Here is a 19,729-nt window from a genome sequence, read left to right as displayed (position 1 = left end):
CCGAGTCAATCATGGCTCTGACGTCCAGAGGGCTGTTGTCAATCATCACTTGCGCGGTGATAAACATATGGTCGGGTTCCTTGGTGACGTCGGCTTCCAGAGAAGGGATAAACTGACAGCTCGAAGGTTTCCCTTCCCGTTCCTTCAAGCTCGGGGGTTTTCCGCCGGTCCCTCGCCGAGGCTGGCCGCTGTTTGACCCGTTCGGGGCCGACTGGTCTTCGGGCGCACCGGGCATTCGTGTAAGAAATGGCCCTTCTTCCCGCAGTATAAGCAGAGGCCCTGTTTTCGTCGGTGGTCCCGCTCCGAAAGGGTCAAGGACGCTCTCACCGTCCCTATCTCCATGGGGTCGGGTCTGGTCGACGTTGATTCCGACAAGCGGGGATGTTCGACCGGTGATGAGGTTTTGTCCTTCCGTTTATGTTCGCCTTTTCGTTCCCTGAGTCGATATTCGAGCCTGGAAGCCAGTTCAATCATGGCCGAACATGTGAGAGGCTGTGGGTCGATCTGGGCGATGACGTCTTTCAGCTCTTCAGTGAGCGGAATGCTTCGTCTCAGGCCAATCGGTTTCGGCTACCAAGCGGCGAAAACTGTTAACATACCCCAGGAAATCGGAGGGGGTTTGACGTAGGTCTAGAAGGTCGCGATCGGCGGAGAAGGTGTCTGCTCTGCGGTCGAAAGTCTTCTCGAATTCCTGCCGAAAGGTGTCCCAGTCGTATAAGAGGGCGTCGTCTCTCCTTACTATGGGGACAGCCCATTGTGCGGCTTCCTCGGTCAAGTAGGAGATCAAAAACGCCACTCGAGCCTGATTCGTGAGAAAGAGCTTGGGCTTGCAGTGGAAGTGTAGTAGCACCTGTGTTAGGAAGACCTGCACTTTTTGGATGTCCCCGTGGAACCTGTACGGGGGGCCAAGGGGATGTGAGCCGGCATTTCCACAACAACCTGCGGTGTGGGTAACTGGGATGGCATACCCGCATCAAAGGGATTACGTTGCATGCGGTCTAGGCGAGCATGCAGGGCGACGGAGTCTGCTCTGGATGCAGCTAATTCTAGCTGAACTTGGGCCAATACAGCCATCACATCGTCCAGCGAGGCCATGTTTCCGCACCGACGAGATCAGGAGAAGAAATATTCGTGGGCCAATGATTCTGTCACTGTCCCATTGATTCCTCTCCTCAGGATGACGCCGATGCTATGTGTGGGTCCCCCGCCCATCCGTCCCCTGTCCGGTGTATGTGTGATACCCTCGGACGAGAAGATAGGTGGGTGAGGGAAGCAAGGGTAGGAACAGCGAGGAGAGAGACCTGGAAGAAACAAGAAGACGGATTAGCCACAGGCTCTCCTCAACCCCCAAGTCACCACCCTAGACTTGTCGTTCCCCCTACCTGGTACTCCTTCCTATATCTGAGGATGGGCTAGGGTTCTCTCTGGAACGCTGGTGGGGTCTCTGGTGCTGGTGAGTACAGTTAGGGCGCTCTCCGCTAGTCCCTGTCCCGTTAACTCACGGGGAGACGAAGAGGGAGATGGCCCTACACCCCCAGAGAAGCCAGCTCGGAATGTTGCCGTTGCTGTTGGTTTCAAGGCACCCTCCTCAACCGTCTTCCTCGTTGCTTCCCGGGGAGGCGAAGGGAAAGAGCCAAGCGTTACCAGAGGATTCAGGCGCTGCCACTCAACGCCCGGGAAATCCAGGGGTGGAGGAGCGCCGGTGCAGCCGTAGGTGTAGTAGGCGCTGCCACTCAACGCCGGGAAATCCTAGGGCGGAGGAGCGCCGGGAGGTCTGGAGGTGCGGGTGGCGCTGCCACTCACGCCGGAAAATCCAAGGGCGGAGGAGCGCTTGAAGAATCGGCACGGTAGCTGGTCGGGGCCGAAGGTACTGAGCGGGCTTAGGAGAACTCCCGAGTTCCTGCAGGCGATGCGGAGTGAGGTTACTAAGGCGCGCTTACCTTCGTGAGGGAGTCTCGTAACCTGCTTCAGTAATATCCTCGCCGAGTCTCGGCAGGATCGAAGAGACTGGAGCGAGGACGTTGCGAGGGTCTGCTCGGCGGAGCCGTTGATCTTTGCAAGTTTGACGGGAATCATTGGCCCCGCCTTCCTGGTTGACACGCTTTTTATCTGCGTCCGTGGTTACGTGATGTCGTCTTCCGCCGGGTAACGGCGGGGGCTTCTGGGACTTGGAGTCCTCTGCTCTCGGAGTCGCGTCGTCGGACCCCGGATCATGACAATGTCGTAACTCCATAAATAGTAGTCTATTGTTTGCACAAAATGTTTAGTACATGAGTGCACATACTCCTCTCAATCAAGAAGTTGAATTCATCCTTTTCGAGCTGGGACGTAGGAGCTCACTTTTAAAGCCATTATTACCTCCTCCACACACTCCCACACCCTTAAAAATCCTATCCAGTCTTTTCCCAGGAGTAGAGGAATGCACCTATGCCTAAATTCTGTGACCTACTTTAGAAAGTCGTCAAAAATGACATTTTTGTGTTTTGTTTTGTTTTTAAACTAAAAAATGCGAATATATCTTGTTAAATTGTGTTTGTAGTTAAGCATGGCCTCAACAGAAGATTTGCTTACTAAAAGCACCAGTTGTCAAATGTGTTCAGATGGGGGAATTTGTATTTCACCATTATTTCATCACATAGAAGTGGTGGTCCATATTTGCATTTTTTGCTGTTTCAGATGCTTCCTATTAGCGATTAAAGAAGGGAACGAAAATCGAAAGTAAACCCAGAAAACTATACATTTCTAAATGTCACACATTTGAATTCCGTGATGGACAATTTGCATAGACTGTGTTAAATCACAAAATTCGCATTAAATTCTCAAGAAGCGTGTATCACTTGGATAAGTAACCTTGCCAATGAGGTCTGACTGAGGACCTTATAGTGATGATGGCTAATGTATGAAAGCGCTCTGAGAAACCGAACATTAGCCAGCAATTTATCCTTGGCGTGCAATAGTTTTTCATTGCGTCCCTTCCATGCATTAAATGACCTTGGCAAATATATTGAATTCATATTGTACATCGAGGAACGCTCTGCTATTTTCAATTGTACCAAAGAGTCTGACCTCAGGATTATGTGGCACTTGTATCTATCAAGCTTGGAATAACCATGATGCCACATGACCGATTTAGTAAATATTTGTGTTGACATTCACTTTACTAATCTTGCTAAACGTTCATGAAAATTGAGCGAAATGAGAACTTCATGTCATGAACATAACTCCCACGTAGATGGGCACAGCACATGCGTGACAAACGGCTTAAAACAGCATGGCTAGTTCATTACTATGTAGTGGTTCCTAGAAATGTGTCCAGTGGAATGAATGCCCAGCATCCACAACACCCTCCCGATGCATACCGGTTTAAAAAACAGGACACTACAGAGAATGCAGAGACATGTGACTGGGGTAGATCATATTTCTTTATTGCATTTAAGGCCCTGCTAACGCCAAACTATAGTTAAGAAAACATTTATTTATACCTGCATACCGTATAAGAGAACATGGCTGCAAATATCCCTTATCATCCCTTATATGCCCTTATCATAATAGAAAATGTATTCCACATATGTGATGGACATAAGAGCCGAGGACGCCGACTTCACACACACACACTCGGTATACCGCGTGAGTCTACAGTGCTACACATATTGGATGCGATTACCAGCGTCCGTTAGCCAGCATAACACTACCTGATGAAGGCCAACTGCCCGAAATGCATTGGGCTTTTGCGAGAAACCGTATGAATGAAAATTGAATAATCATAATGATGGAATTATGAGTATAGATTATGAAAACCACCTATGAAAACCATTGAGAAAATTCAATACATTCAATTGGAAGAAAAACGTTATTGACAAAGATTCTTACTTGATTACCTTTTTTTTGAGTGCAAGTGAGGGATGCCCCTGAACTTAGAGGGTCTCATTTTCAAAAATGGACATTAGTGCCACAACCACGTTATGGAAGTGCCGTAAAATCTCCTTTCCAGTGGTTCCTGTCTACACCATGGTTGCTGTGGTTTTTTCAGTCCCCATTTTGGCACTAAATGCATCCGAAACTGATGGTGCCTAACCCTGGGCGTAGTTCGCGAAGTAGCACTACGCGAAGCTACGCAAAGTGCACTTCGCGAGCTACGTGTAGCACTTCGCGAAATGCGTAGTACCCTGTTCGCACTGTGCAAGATGTAGTTTTCAATGATTGCACAGTGCGGACAAGCAACCTGCACTGTGCAATCATTGAAAACGGCATCTTGCACCGTGCGAGCTGTAGTTTTCTGCCGCTAGAGTAGATTTTTACTCTAGCGACAGCTTTCTCAATGCGGACTGGTAGTTTCTCGTCACGAGCATACGCGACCACTCGCAATGAGAAACCTGACCTCCTCGCGTTGAGAATCTCGCCGGGAGGTTTATTTTCCACGCTCGCAATCGCCAACTTGATGTTGCTGATCGCGAACGAGGAAAAAGTCTCGCCGGGATGTCATTTTGCTTGCTCGCGGTCACCAACTTGTCGTTGAGGACCGCGAGCAAGCAAAAAATGACCGCTGCACTACGCAACGCGTGTTCGCACTGTGCTACGTGCAATTCGCGTAGTGCGAAGTAGCGCAAACTACGCTAGCCTAGTGCTTTGCCCAGGCTTAGTGCCTAGCAGGTTTGCCTCACCGGTAAGGGAAGGTGATGACCCCCAATCAGACCCTTCAGTTGAGGGAGAAGTATGTTTATGATTTGTCCTCTGGTAGAGATGGGCTGTTGCCATTCACTCCTTGCCCGCCGGGTGTCAGTTGGGAAAAATCCTGCATGGGGGACTGGAATCTTGCTTCAATCGGAAAGCAGTAGTCCTGCTCGTGGAGGGTGAGGACCAACTCACTCGCAGTGAATGCTGTCCCCGTTCCCCAAGCACAGGATAAAGGTCGTTGGAGCCTGCAGTGGGTGAGTAGGGTTTTGTGCCAATGGGGCCTTCCTTCTTTCAAAATCACTGGCTCTAATGTGCTTTCTCTGCCTCAGGAGTGCAGATCAAGGGTAACCCCATCGGATCCGTCCACTGACATCTCCCAAGGAATGGAAAGGGTGTTTTCAGTGGAGCAAACATCAGTCCTGTGTCATGAGTGCAGGAGCTAAATCCCTCTCCTTGGAAATTGTAGTTCTGGCATCATGCCCAACGAGGGATCTTTTCAGTGAAGGTATAGTTATAAAGGGGAGAAAGTTTCCCTTTGCAACAATATCTTTGCCATCTTTGGCCCATAGTAGTACTGCAAGATCTGATGCAGCCATACTGTTTGTCTACTGCTTCCAGATTGCTACAGGAGCTTTTGGCTAGGGGTTTTAATGATGCTGGCATAGATTGTATGACAAGTTTTATTGGAAAAAAAATCAATATAACACTCTTGGCACTGAAACAGTTCTGCTTCTATCCACAGGATTGTGGGAAGGAGTGTTGGAAGAGCCTTATGGCATGAGTGCCATTGCATTTTTTGCAGACAGGCGCTAGGATGTTGAAATTAGATCTTCTCAATTTTTGTATGTCTACATGTTGAATGAAATTGAATACAAAAAGAATGGAAGAATGCTATTGGCAGGCGAACTGGATTGTAAAGCGGTGTATCTGGCTACTGGATTTCTGATTGGCTTGTAGCAGATAATTTAAATGGACCTAACAGAGTCCTATTCTGATTGGTTTGAAAGGCATGTGAACCCTTTGTTGGAGGACCATTCTGTCAGTACATCCCATACTCAACTTTGTGAAATACCCACAACTTGTGTGGTTGCTAGAAATTACATAGTGGTCTGTGGATGACTGCTAAATTGCAACTTGCTGCTCACTTCCTTTTTTTCTTATTGTCAAATGTACAAATGTAGGCAGAACCAGATCCCAGTGTACATCAGTGTATTAACAAAAATGCCTACCCATAATCGCACCATAGTGCTGATGACATGACCTCATCATCCTCCACACTGGAGAAGTTAAGAATTTATAGAGAGGGAAACTAATAGCTGAGCTCATCTACCCAATTGACGTGATCGTTTCTCATGGAGATTGAAAGAGAATTGAATGTTTCTGGGAAATGAAATTCAAGAAGCTAAACAAATCTTTTCCCATATCCTCTTGTGGCCAGCCAATTGAAAGGAGTGAGATTTGTTACCCACTAACAGATTGTTTCCAGTAGCCATCCTTCAAAATAAAGTGTATTGGTAGATTTTCCTATAGCTTTTTTTGGGGGATGCATCTCTGAAGGAAAAACATACTATTATCAATATTTTGATCAGATGTAGTTTAAGATGACCTGTGCATACATTTAATTGTACATATCGAGCACTCAGTTTTCAGCATTCTATTATGACATTTATTATACTCTGCTGCCAAAGGTTGTACTACTTGTTAAAGGCCCTGAACCTTAGATATAGGTCCATCCCACAGACTGGGCTCATACCGAGGGAGAGGGGGCCTTTAACATCCAGTATAGCCTAAGTCTGAGAGCTACAATGCTATGAGCACATTGCAACCACTATGGGTAAAAGGTTTCTAAACCGCGAGAAACTAAGACGAGCATTGGATTGTTGGAGCAGAAGGTCTATACCAACCGTTATTGTCCCAGAAACTCTTCTTTGTATTCAGTGGAGCTTTCCACATTCCAACGTCGGAATATCTATGAACGCATTGATAATGTTTCTAAAAATGAGAAACCTCGTATTTGGTCCCAAACCGCATTGTTTAACGTTATAAAATAGCTTTCAAATGATATAGCTAGTTAATTGAAAATTTAGAAGTCGAGCAGTTTTGTGGGAAAATACTCAGAAGACCGTATCATATTTTCCAGAATAATGTTCCATTCAAGCTGGGATTCTAGACATATTCTGCATATGTTGGGCTATTCTGCTCTCCTGATCGGCCTGAAAATTCCAGGTTCAAGTACAGTTTATGTCCATAGGCAGTAAGCTAGAGGAGCCGAAAAGGCCCCTGCCTGAGTCCTGTAAGAAGGCTTGGTGTTGGTCCACTGATCTTACTCCATCCTGTTGATCGTTCACTGGTTGGTCATATCTAAGATCTTGCAGAGTAGTAAGCATACTTGCTACTCTACATAACATTTTTTTCTTAATCGTTTAATAAGTGGTGCTCTGAAAAATATACAATGTTTGGACATGTTGATGCCCGATCTATAGTTGAACCTAGACTATCCAAGTCACAACAGTAAAATGTGTAATTCTTTGTTTCACTAATACATGTTTGCATTCGAGATTCTGGTGTCTTCAGTCCAATCCCCCCCCCCCCCCCCCCCCAAGGGTTCATAAATTAAAATTATTTTACTTCTTTCTCAGGTCATGCAAGCACAGTTTTCACAGGATAACAATCCAGATGCACAAACACTTCAAAAATTGGCAGAAAGAACTGGTTTAAGCAGACGTGTTATACAGGTAATTGTATGGGAGGTGCATTTTCCAAATTCACTCTAAATACATTTAGATGGACACACAATATCATATTGATACAGTGGATACACTTTTTTTCTGCTTCAGATTAAAGGCTCTCCAATGGTACGACTTTTGCTTGTAATACACAATATACAATTATTTTGTACATAGAAACTTGACTGTAGAAACCATGCTGGGCAATGGAGTAATACAGTGCACCTAGGGTGCACGGTGCCTCAATTCCAAAGTTCTGTTTTAAACGCAATGTACACTTCCTGGCATTGCAAATATTATTACTCCCTCGTGTTGATAAACTACAGGAATCCTTTAGCCCTGTAAGTGATGGTAGTTTTCAAATTCTAATGCATTAGACGGCTCTCTCCTGTGCATTTGACCACTCTCCTACAACATACTTATTCATTATATTTTCTCTTTACAAGAGTGGCATTGCTATTGCTATGATACTATTTCTGTCTTAATGAAGACCTACTTCCACCCCCACAACCTATTTGATCTTCCATTGTTTATTTTACTTTGTTGCAAGGGAGATGTGGTTGTAGTTTCCTGCTGTTGATCCAGTCAGTCCGTTTAGGCTAATATTGGGAATTTCCACTATGCCACTTAATTGATGGCTAGCTATAATCGTTGAAGTGCAGTTTTCCTGGATACTGAATTTACTTTTCAAGGTTTGCAGACCGCTTGTAGGTAGCTAAGGCTCAGTACAGGCCTGGTATGACTAGTAAGACCTTGCGGGTAGGGTGCCCCATCTGTATATTATAATCTATTTTTAGGCTATCCTAATTGGGTTTAAGCCTATAATAACTGATAAAACCCCACCAAAATGGACATAGCCTTCACCAGTGTAAATATATAAACACTGGAAAAACACCTGCACAACCACAAACAAAATGCCATTCAAAGAAAGGCGAGTGAAAGTCCGTTATTTCATCCTGAAGGTGCCAATACAATGAAACTTTGTTATACAAGTAGCAGCAAATAAGACTAATAACATTATTCTGCTTGGGCTTTGTTGTTTACGGATGTCTCTAAAATATTGTTTCGTCTTCCTTTTTTAAGTTTTGTGGTCTTTGGTCTAAAGATGCAGGGTTTAGAAGCATGTTTTAGGTCTCTTCATTATTTTATAAACTGTAGAGAATCAGGAAATATCAAAATCATATTTAAACTTTTAGCTAGGTTTGATTGTTTCACTTATAGGTAAGATGGCTGGCTTCATAAGAATCGTTCCCAATATGTATCCTCTCATTTACCCACAGAGAATTGGTAAACCCCTTGATACATCAGCCCCCTTTTCTAGAGAGATCATCTTAATAGTAGGTGAATTTCCAAACACCCCAGGCTTTTAACATTCAATGCAAGGTGTTGTGACTGGTATATGTGAAGAGTGCTGTCACCAAGCATCTGGGATAGAGGTGAAAACATGACACCAGATGTTTGGAAAACATGGACCGCAGTGTTACTTGGAATGCTGCTGCAAAAAGGTCTTAAGTTCAACAAAGATTGGAGTGCTATTGTTTGTATTTGCAGTGATTCACTAGGTATATGAGAAAGTTGTGATAACTTGTCAAAATCGATACCTGAGCTGATGTGCTTCCCTGTACGAGATCCTTGCCATATGCTAAATGGTATGCTAAAAGCATCCCTACAATCTTCAGACTTAATGAAGAATGCTATTGACTTTTTTCTCCATTCTGGTGCACTGCTTTGTTATGCGTGGGAACTAAAACACGAATATTTCTTATTTTGTGCTTTGTGTAGCATCAAAGAAAGAGTCATCCCCACGGTGTCATTTAGCTGGTGGTTCTCAGTCCTAGAGGTACTGAATGCTATATTATCCATGTGACAAACATTTACAGAATTTATACAGACTGATGATGCCAAAGGCAAGAAATGTGAGGATCTTTGGTCACATATTGATAGTGATGTGAAAAAAGTACACTCTACTGCATTCTTTGATTTTTACAGGAAAACATGACTTCTGTAGTGGACATAATAAAACTAGAGTCTGAAAACACCCTTGTCTACCAATTGTTCAGCATAATTGGTGTTGATGTGAAACATCTCCTTCAGAGTAGGATGGGAGACCCTGTTGGTGACTTTGGCACTGCAACATGTTCAGTGTTAGAGTGGTTGCCACTTGGTAAGCAAAGAAATGTTGAGGAGCAATTCAGGAAATTCTATTTTACAATGTATGAGAAATGGCTTGCAATCCATAGAAATATCCCTTCACCAACCATGGCATTTGAAGTCAATGAAGCTTCACTGTGGTACTCTGCACAAGTCCTAGATTTCTTCTGTGAAGGGGAATTTTCCCCTGACTTTCAAAAGTGTGGGCTCAATAACTCTGAGGGCATATGCACCCAATTCAGCGCATTTGTTGCAGAACCTGTCCCAGAGAATCTCTATGTTCAGGTGCACCAGCATTGGCATGGAAAGCTATGTCAGTGGTCAGAGTTAGCAAATTGTTTACTGGCTGTTTTGGTGTTGCCCGTCTCCAGGGCCAATGTTGAGAGGGCCTTTTCACAGAGAAGTTTGCATGGGAAGGAAAAAATGAACGTGCATGACCAAAGAGACTCTTAAGTATTGTATGGTGTATTAAATAAACTTTGATTTGTAAAAATGTATTTGGACCTTCTACACTGTACATACACTGAGTGTATATATAATGCGCCATCAGTGCAGAAAGCAATATTAAAAGCAAAACGCACCATAAACACCGGAAAAACACTGTTTCTAATGGCGCAAAAATGTGTGACCAATGATAACCACTGTTTTTTTAAGGTATTGAAATCACTGGGACAAAAACACCAGAATTTACAAAAAAATAAAAGCTAAAAAAAAAAAGCCTAACTATTTTGCAGAACATTTCTTTTGTCACCAGATGAAGGGGGTTTGAAGTGTTCTTACTTAGGTGCATAGATGCCATGATGACCTACACTCTGCTCAGTCTCACAAGACTGGTAGCATAATGCTTCATGATGAGCTTCGTTCTGCAGCACTGGTTAATTGAAAGAGTTGAATTGCTGAAAAGATCCCGGTCATGCCAGGCTTGCCCATTGATCTAAATCTTGAAGATATTTTGTCTGATAATGAATGATTCAGAGAGGCTGGAGATAACCATCACACTCAATAAAATCTAACCCTGGGATTGGAATTTACTTGGTTCAATAACTATTATTTAAGCTTTTATAGCGCAACGACTACCCACACATGGTTTCCCGGCACTTGACGCCAAATACTCCAACCAGAGTCAACTAAGAAGCCAAATAGTGCAACCGTAGTCTACTAACTAAAACAACCAGGTCTTCAACTGTTTCTGAAAAGCAGTCCGTGAAGTGCATTTTCTCAAGGTGGGCGACAGGTCATTCCAGAGCTTAGGGCCCAGGTAGGCGACGCATAGGGGTCCGTTTAACTCTCGGAACCAAGCATAGGGTGAGAATAAACTACTTTCCTCACCAAAATCTTCATGTCCTAGTTTTTACAGGGCTTCCCCCCACAATACAGTAGTAGTAGTAGTAGTAGTATTAGTAGGTTAGATCTGTTTATAGTTATCTGTGAATTATCATTTAGGGAATTAATTCTATCAGAGACTGACATCTTGGCAATAGAATCATCTGCATATATCCTGGGAAGGTGCTCTCCTGCTTGCCTCTCACGGAGGGCACCTGAGGTATTAGTGTTGGCAAACATTGCATGCTTTTTCTGTCTTTGGCATTACTTAATTTTTGTTGATGCCTTTCTCCCTATTTAATACTGTTAAAGCCTTTGTCCCTTACAGAAAGTGGGGAAACATAATTGATTTAAAATGTTCCTCTTTCAGGTTTGGTTTCAGAATTGTAGAGCACGCCATAAGAAACATGTTAGCCCAAATCATTCCTCAACTGCTCCAGTTACAGCCGTTCAACCTTCTAGGCTATCCCCACCAATGATGGAAGAAATGGCCTACTCCGCATACGTTCCTCAAGATGGACCTATGTTAACAGCTTTACATAGTTATATTGACAGTAAGTAATTTTGCATCAACCTCTTGTTTTGCCTTCTTCCTATCTGATCTGGGGTGACTGCATTGCAGGCAGGACTGTACTAGGCTTCTCAAATGAATGCTGTTAGTTTAAATGTTAGACACACAAGTAATGGTCTCCTCAATTGCACACCAGACATTCCTGCAAGCTAAGTGTCTCAACTGCTACAGCCCACTACTGATTTTTCCTGAATCAGTTGGATGCAGTGAAGGAGTTCCTGTGTTGGCCATTGGCACACACTTCTCTGCATCCCCTTTGTAAAAGTGTATTTTTTCCAGGTTCTTGCATTCAGCTTTTCTTTTCATTACGAAAATCCCTGCCTTCCTCTTCTGCCTATGTTAGTCAAGATCAAGCAAGCAATGTAATCAGTGTAGAAATGTTGATAGGAATCCTGTATTAAATCCCAGTCACCAAAGGATGTGCCTCATTGGTTTCTGGGTCCCAGTGACTTGATACCAGTGTTCTCAGGATTGATACGTCTGCTTGGAAAAGATTGACAAAACGCAAGGAACATTCAAATCACACCATACAGTGAGAATGGAGGAGACGGGGTACAGCTCAATGCAGCTCTGCCCCGCCTCCACATCACGGCCATAGCCTCAATACTTGCCATATGATGCGGCTGCAATGAACTCCCTACTGACAACACAGAAGCAGCTCCTGCTCCAGCGGCCAGGTACCACCTCTACAGGAGGAGCATAATTCAAGCAACGGCTTACTTGTATTTTGTCTTTGTGAATGCAGAAATAAGGCCAGCACTTGCAAATACAAAATACAAGAGCACAACACCATATAGTGCATGGTGAGGGAGTGTGGGTCGGGGTGAAGGTTGGGGAACAGGAGTCACACTCTACATGGATAAAAGAGGGTATGTGGACTACATTTTACAGTTTTCCATTTCCACAAAATGCTATGGGCTGATCCTAGTGCTGATTGGAAGCCCTGTTGGCCAGTGCCTAAAGGCAGTTGAACCACAAAAGTGAATCTCTCCATCAAAGTCCTTTTCTATATCTGTATTTCGGTGTATGTGCATATGTATGTGCGTGCATAGTTTGTGATGTGTGCTCTTACCAGACAGGGAAAGTGGTCTGTAGGTGAGACCTAAAAATGGACTCCTCTGCCTGATGTTGCAACAGTCGAACAGGAGCTTCTTTTGGTGTTGGACTATGTAGCTGGTTAAGGCGGAAACCAAGAGCAATACTGTTTCAATGAGCATAAAATTATCAGCAGGGAACCCTTCATGGACCTCCTGCAATGGGAGACATCATTACCACGCGGGCATTGCATCGCAATGCCTTTACATCGCAGGTATTACAACGTTACAACGACTTGCGCTGGATGGCGCTCTCACCTAAGGAATAGTATGATTTACTATTCCAACACCTTCCCTACTATACGTAGGCTGGTGTTGGATTAGTAAATCAAACTATTCCTAAATCCAGCGCAAGTTGTTGTAACAATTGCGTTGGAAAACTGCGATGTAACGTTTGCATAATTTACTATATTCGTAGAACGAATTCCAAAGTGTACACCAAAGAAACGTGAAGCACACAGTTCAGATTATTGAATAACTGAGACTTAAATGAATACTGAAGCCAAGACAAAATGTGTTTTGCGATGCTAAAAACTGGTCCCACACATGATCTAAACTTCCATCCTAATCTGAAAGTCTATCCATTATTAATCCAATAATTTCATGATTCTACTAATTCTATATTTTGTAAGAATCCATCTAAACCAAATTTAATCTAAACCGAGGTCATTTGCTCAAAGGAAGATCTATATATATTAGTCCCCAAATGAGGAATCGCTCCGAAAGGAGAGCCAATTGTAGTAGAATATGACTCCAATAACGGGGAAAAGTTTTTCACAAGGTAAACAAATGACGCGACACATTAATTCAAAGAACATAATACGAAAGTATTGTACGAGAACAAAGTTAATTCAGTTTGTAGGTGAAAGCTACTTCATCTAAATATAGAGAAATTTCAAAACATATTGTAAGACCATTAACATAGGCATAGACAGAGAAAGATACAGAGCGATTAAAATGGGAATTATAACCCCTTATCTTACTGATTAGGTAATTGACCATAATATCAGATCTGTTGTGTAAGCTACTTAAAGAAAGGACGGTGATACCACACACTTTCTTACCATTCATTGGGGTTTCTCAAAAAGTATCAGCCGATTTTAAAGAGCCAGTGAACTCGTTAAAGAGAGCCAGTTTTCAACAACAATCCAAGATGAAGAATACTGGCGGCCCAGCTGGGAGTTATTAATAAATGGGTATACAGCCCCCAAACAGAACCAGCACTTCAACTAGCTAGATTACCAATGGGAAGGGACGGCTACAATGGGGTCCTATACTCCAAACCCACACAAACGCCAAGTAACCCCCACAGATCTTACGTTCAGCATATGGCACCAGGCTACTAAAACACTCGGATGGCACGAAACTATCACTCAAGCTACCCCGCTCTGGACAACACAAAATCTGGGTAGGTTTTGCACGCAGCTGGGTTTCGACAAGTGGGACATCATCGGAATCTCAACCATCGGTGATCTGTGGAAAAAAGGGACAATCCTCAGTTTCACAGACCTGCAAAAAGAAGATGATCTTGCCAACCCGTAAGTGTATAGTTATATCCAAATCCGACACGCCCTCAACGCGATCTTACCTATGCAAGGGGAGGTACTGTAAGCGTCCCCACTAGAGAATAGATTGTTGTCTGATCCCATGATGAAGAAGGCCATATCTAACATCTACCGAAAACGATGCAATAATCTGCCAGATCCACTCACACGACCCCAGAAACAGTGGCAGGATGATATAGGGCTGCTCAAAGATGACGAGTGGCAAAATGCTCTAATGTCCCCATGTGAAGCAGCTAACCCACTTAGACTCCGCTTGATACAACTTAAAATTCTACACAGAATATATTTAACTGGGACGATACTGACCCAACTGGGCTGCAGAGACAATGCGTGCTGTCTCTGGCATTGCACGAAAGAAGCCGCATTCTATCACGTGCTCTGGAGCTGTGCAAACATATAATTCTGGGTGAAGAGCACATGACGTATGCAAACCACAACAGGCAAAGAAATCACGCTCACACCCAAATTAGGGTTACTCAATATATGGGGCGCCACAGATCTCACTAGCACTGAGCAACAATGGGCCACCCTGGGGTTTACATTAGCCAAGCGAAGCGTAGCCATGAGGTAGAGTGTAGACTTCGCCAACAATGAGAAATTGGGCAAACTAAATGGACAAATGTATGGTAGCCGAGAAGGAGGTCTTTAAAAGCAGGGGCTGCCCTAAAAGGTGGTATACGAAATGGGGGTAATGGCACTCATATAGAGGGGAGATCTGCATCTCCCCATCCTCTGAACAGAAGAAAACCAAACCAGAAACACTCTGCTGGAGCGTTCCATGAAAATAAAGAACTTTAAATGTGTAATGTTATACATGTTGATTGAAAAGACGGTCTGACATGTACTATAACTATGTTTGAAACTAATAAAAATGTATTTAAAATAAAAAAAGATTACGAATACTCTAATTCCAAAACAGAATTCATAGATCAAAATATTAATTTATAAATGTATATTTTAAAAGGAAAGTGAGACATTTCATTCAGGGAGAGTGACAGTCTTCAATAGTAAAATGGGGGAATGTTTCGCTTTCATTTAGAAGGGTATGTTCCTCATCTGAAAAATGCAGATACTAAAGCATAATCCAAAAATCAGATGGTGTCAGAGTGTAAATAGTTAAAAATGCCAAAATAGTAGGGGAGATGGCCTGCCCTGTATTGCATGATGGCAAGCACTTACTTTATCAACATCATAACTGCGCCCGCTGTCTGAAAGTGTCAGGTTAGAAGCTACTCTTCAAGATCGGGTGTCAGGGCCGGACTAGGAACCAAAACCGGCCCTGTCAAAGTGCTCGACCGCCCCCCCCCCCCCCCCCCCCCCCCGGCTTGAGGGGGAGGGGGGGGGGCGGGGCGGGGCGCCGCGCTCCTTGCCAGGGCCGATTTTCGGCCGATTTTGTTACAGGGCCGATTTTGCAGCTATGCTGCAAAAACGTCTCTGTAAAAAAAACAGCTCCCAGGGGCCCAACACCGGCCCCCACCCGTGCGGCGCACCGGGGGATTGCCCGGTGCCCGCTACGGCCATCCGGCCCTGTCGGGTGTAATGTACCCGGCGCCATGTTGTGCACGAAGAGAAGATGCAGTGGTCTACATTATCAAAACTCTGTTTGAGCCCTTCCCCAAAGCACGAAAATACACTGTAGATTTTACTAATCACCTCTAATTCTAAAATTATTCACCACAATCCTTATAAATTATCCCCAAGATTACAAGCCTTTACAAAGGAAAAAAAAGGAGGGCATTTTTAAAAGATCAATACTGTGTCTGACCCGTGATGACTAAATTCGCTACATTAAAGTGCACCTTTCTGTTGTGCAAAAGGCAATGCTGACCTTGGATCTGGCTCCCACCTTCTAAGCTGGTCGCTTAGTGACTCTTGGAGACTTCCTCGCGCAAGCACAAATACATTTTGTCTGTCTTTCAACAACTTCAAATTAACAAAGAGACACTGGAGCCTACAGTGATAGCCATGAATGACTCCACGTTTTTATGCAGACATGTATTCTTAACTTACCAACCCTTTCCTTATCCACGATCCAGCGTTTAGAAGACTCAAGATGTCTTTCTACTATTTTTCTTTACTTCCTCAATTAGTGCAATTGACTATCCTGACTTTGGTCCTCCGATGGATCTGGCTGATCGCATTGATGGGTGGGAAAAGTAGGGTATCAACTGTGTTGGTTACCCAATGAGCAGCAGGAATTGGTAACAAACTTACAAATTAGAAATTAAACTTTAATATATCAACCTCAGGACCATACTATAAAGACATCTGATGGCAACAGGAAGTCCAAACGTACTGAATAAGTTTTGTTGGGCCAAAATCATGCAAATTAATAACTCTGCTACCACTTGCTAAGCAACAATAGGACTTGATCTGATAATACTCTGACTAGCTCAGCTATTCATTAGAAATTAAAGTATTATATGCACAGTCTGTTGAAAGAAGATTAGTGAAATTTAAAAGACTCAAACATTTGAGGTTTCAATGTATTCAGTAATGATAACAATGAAGGCACTAACCGGCTTTTCAGAAAACAGTCTCGGTTTGCAACTACAGATGTTGTATAAAACTACACATTAAATGGAGTCTAAAGGAAATGAATCTCAACAGTCCACAGAGGAAAGAATCTAGTAAATCAGGCCTAAGGGAAATATATCAGCAGGATATTGGACAGTTATGGTTAGATCAAGGAGTTCAAGGAAAGTTTGCTAGGCATGGGGTTCCTGCCAACAACAAGGGCAGGGGAAAGTCCACAATGTTCTCTCCGCTGGCATTGAGTCTGGTCAATAGCAGTGAAGGAGAAACTTTTAAGCTGGCAGACCAGAGAGGCCAGCAAGTCCACCAACATGAGTTCAAAGGACAATAAGCTAAGAGGGGCAGCCGCTCGAATGGGGAGACAGAATACGCCCATGTGCGTTCTCCTCTGTCTCTCTCCTGCATTCTGTCATGCCTCTCTCAGCTGTCCACCTCTGCCTCTTCCAAAGAAGCATTCAATAATGTAGTTGCACAAGTCCAGAGTTGACATTGACTGGCACAGTATTAATTCAATTTCCATGAAGTAGTCATCGGCTCACAAGGTACAAGAGTGGCAACATTCACATATTTTCCCACACCAATCATGGGAATCGATTGTCCCTCCTGGGTACCCTGGTTAATTTACAAAGGTCTATTTATTGCTGGAGTTTCCCATGTGTCAGTAGCAAAAGTTTATGCCACATGGTAGTGTCAATATTGTATTGCAGTATGTAGTGACTTACTCCGGAATGCCATGGAAAAGAACAAGAAAGTTACACAAGTGACTCACGATGTCTGTGAAAAGAAATTTTACTTCAGCAGACAGTTCAGGCCTAAAGAATAGTCAAGAAAAGGCATTAAAAGACAGCACATCATAATTAATATATAGGTGCATATTTAAATATAAGCAGCTGTGATTCATTTAATACATTTGTCAAGGAAGTCAAGTGTCATAAATAGTCTGAAAATGTAGCAGTAGGTCATATTCACTATTGAATAATTTAATTAAAGTGTATACATGCAACTTGTAGACCTACATTAATATACAATTTTGTTTTACAAATTCTAAGTCATTTAATATAAAGATTAAGTGTGGAAAAATTCATTTTTTTCTAACTAGTTGCATATATTTTTCGCCAACTTTTCAATGTCAATGGTGCATTACAATAAGAGTAAAAATGATGTTCTTCAACGATTATACATTCATATGTAGTATGCAAGTCCACACAATTGGTAATGAAGCTCATTAATGCATCAATATTCAGTTGCCATATACAAATTTCTTATTCATTGCAAAAAATACATTTTTGTGAGTTTCTTCAACATAATTTAAAATGCATAGAAACTTTAACTGTTAGCGAAGTTAGACACACGGTATAAGATTCTTCTATTTCTACAAACTAAGCACTCTTTTACAGTGCTTGTACTATGTTTTCTCCTAACATTGTAATTTGCTATAACGTGTACAAGGTGCACATAGTTCTGTGTTTTTTCGTTCTCCTGTTCAGTATGTGAGTTGTGCAAAGGAAGATCCACTTTTCAGCTGGGTCATCCATGATAGGGGTGTTGTATTTTGTTTAACACATTGCAACAGAAAAACATCTACTGCTCTCTGCTTTTTTGAGGTTTTCTTGGCCAGGCAGATGTACTTTTTCACTTTAAACCATCATTTATTAGACTAAATGAACATTTACAAAGCACATCTGCTCAGAAAACAAGCCGACATTAAAATAGAATTTTTATTGCTTCAGCGTAGTTAAATCCATTTCTTTTTACATAAAACAAAGTATTACACACATATTAAACATTTGCAATAGATACGTATGTTAAACCCATAATTGGAACTAGTATACTCCGCTACTGAAAATGGGACTAAATAACCAATAGCAAGCCTTTGTCAATAGGGCTGAGAAAAGAAAAATCATCTCTGGTTGTGCTATTCATATTCAATCCCTCTAAAAACAAAGTGTCCTAATGTTTATACATAATGAATAAAGTGCCTGGCAAGCAAAGAGAGCATAGGGGTGATTTGTGCATCCTTCTTTCCTAAGTAGACATTTTTTCATTCACTTTCAGCCTCATGCACATCCCTCTTTCCTTTGCCAGATGTCGATCACTTGATTTTAGATTTAGATACATTCTCCTAATTTTGCCTGTTAGTCTGATTTCAAATAAAGCTTGAAAGAGCCCATTACAGAAGTCTGTCAGATTGTCTGTAGTTGCTTGATCTTCATACAGTGTGCCAGATCAGAAAAAAAAACCTTCGCTGTGCCATCTGCTTCTAGATGTATCTTTGGGCAAATGAACGACTCACAAATAAAAATACCTTCTGTCTAGGGAGTTTCAGCTTCAAAATACATAGCAATGTAGTTGGTAAAATTAAATATCTATCTCTGACCCAGTTCCAGGTCTGCAGAGATCAGGTAAGGAACATTCTGGGGAGAAGGGCATCTCAGAAAAGTACTTAAGAATTTGCACGTAGTCTTTGTGAGTAATACAAAGTCGGCCTATGCTCATGGTGAAGGTCTTTAACAGACACCCATTACCACACCGCTGTGAGAAGACCGCAGATTCCTCTCTAATTGATTTCCCAGCAATACTCAGTAAGTATGCCTTTGATTCTATATAGCACCACAGAGAAATCTTTGCTTCAAAGGTCTTTTTTAAAGCCTGTATACTCCTAAATCCTATAGAGGAATGCTAGGGAGGCTAGTATGCCTCTACAAATTCAAGATAACAATCCAGTTAGTTTCTGAAATTGGGCTTCCCATAGCAAATGACTGGAGAACATTAACCCCAGTGTTTATTAACAACCTTCAGCTGTTATTTGTCTGGATGCAGCCTAAACTTAGCCTTCACCCAATCTTTCGAGAAGATCGTAACCTTACTGTTGGAGGGGGAGGTTCATAGATGGTTGTGCCTACCATACTTAGATCACTGGTTAACGGTCCATTGAGCACCAGTAAGGATGAGATCCAAAAGTACGAGGCCATTAGCATACATAAAGAGCAGTAGCACAACAAAACAGACATTGCCATATAACTTTGGGCAAATATGTCATTGCTAATAAAAATAGTCAATTTTACCGCAGCTAGTCTTTATATTCTTTTA

At 42.7% G+C, this 19,729-nt stretch overlaps 1 protein-coding gene across 4 annotated transcripts in view; it reads left to right on the top strand.

The window, feature by feature from the left end:
- LHX8 (LIM homeobox 8) overlaps positions 1-19,729 on the top strand; it is a 133,565-nt gene that overhangs the window by 96,674 nt on the left and 17,162 nt on the right. For all 4 annotated transcript variants that reach the window (XM_085602268.1, XM_085602269.1, XM_085602267.1 and 1 more), the window contains 2 exons: positions 7,314-7,409; positions 11,245-11,428. In XM_085602268.1, coding sequence (XP_085458394.1) covers positions 7,314-7,409; positions 11,245-11,428 — 280 coding nt within the window. The remainder of the gene's footprint in view (positions 1-7,313; positions 7,410-11,244; positions 11,429-19,729) is intronic.

Source organism: Triturus cristatus, chromosome 4_2 (genome assembly GCF_964204655.1).
Source record: "Triturus cristatus chromosome 4_2, aTriCri1.1, whole genome shotgun sequence".
NCBI classification, from domain to species: domain Eukaryota; kingdom Metazoa; phylum Chordata; class Amphibia; order Caudata; family Salamandridae; genus Triturus; species Triturus cristatus.
This window is presented reverse-complemented; position numbering and strand designations above follow the sequence as displayed.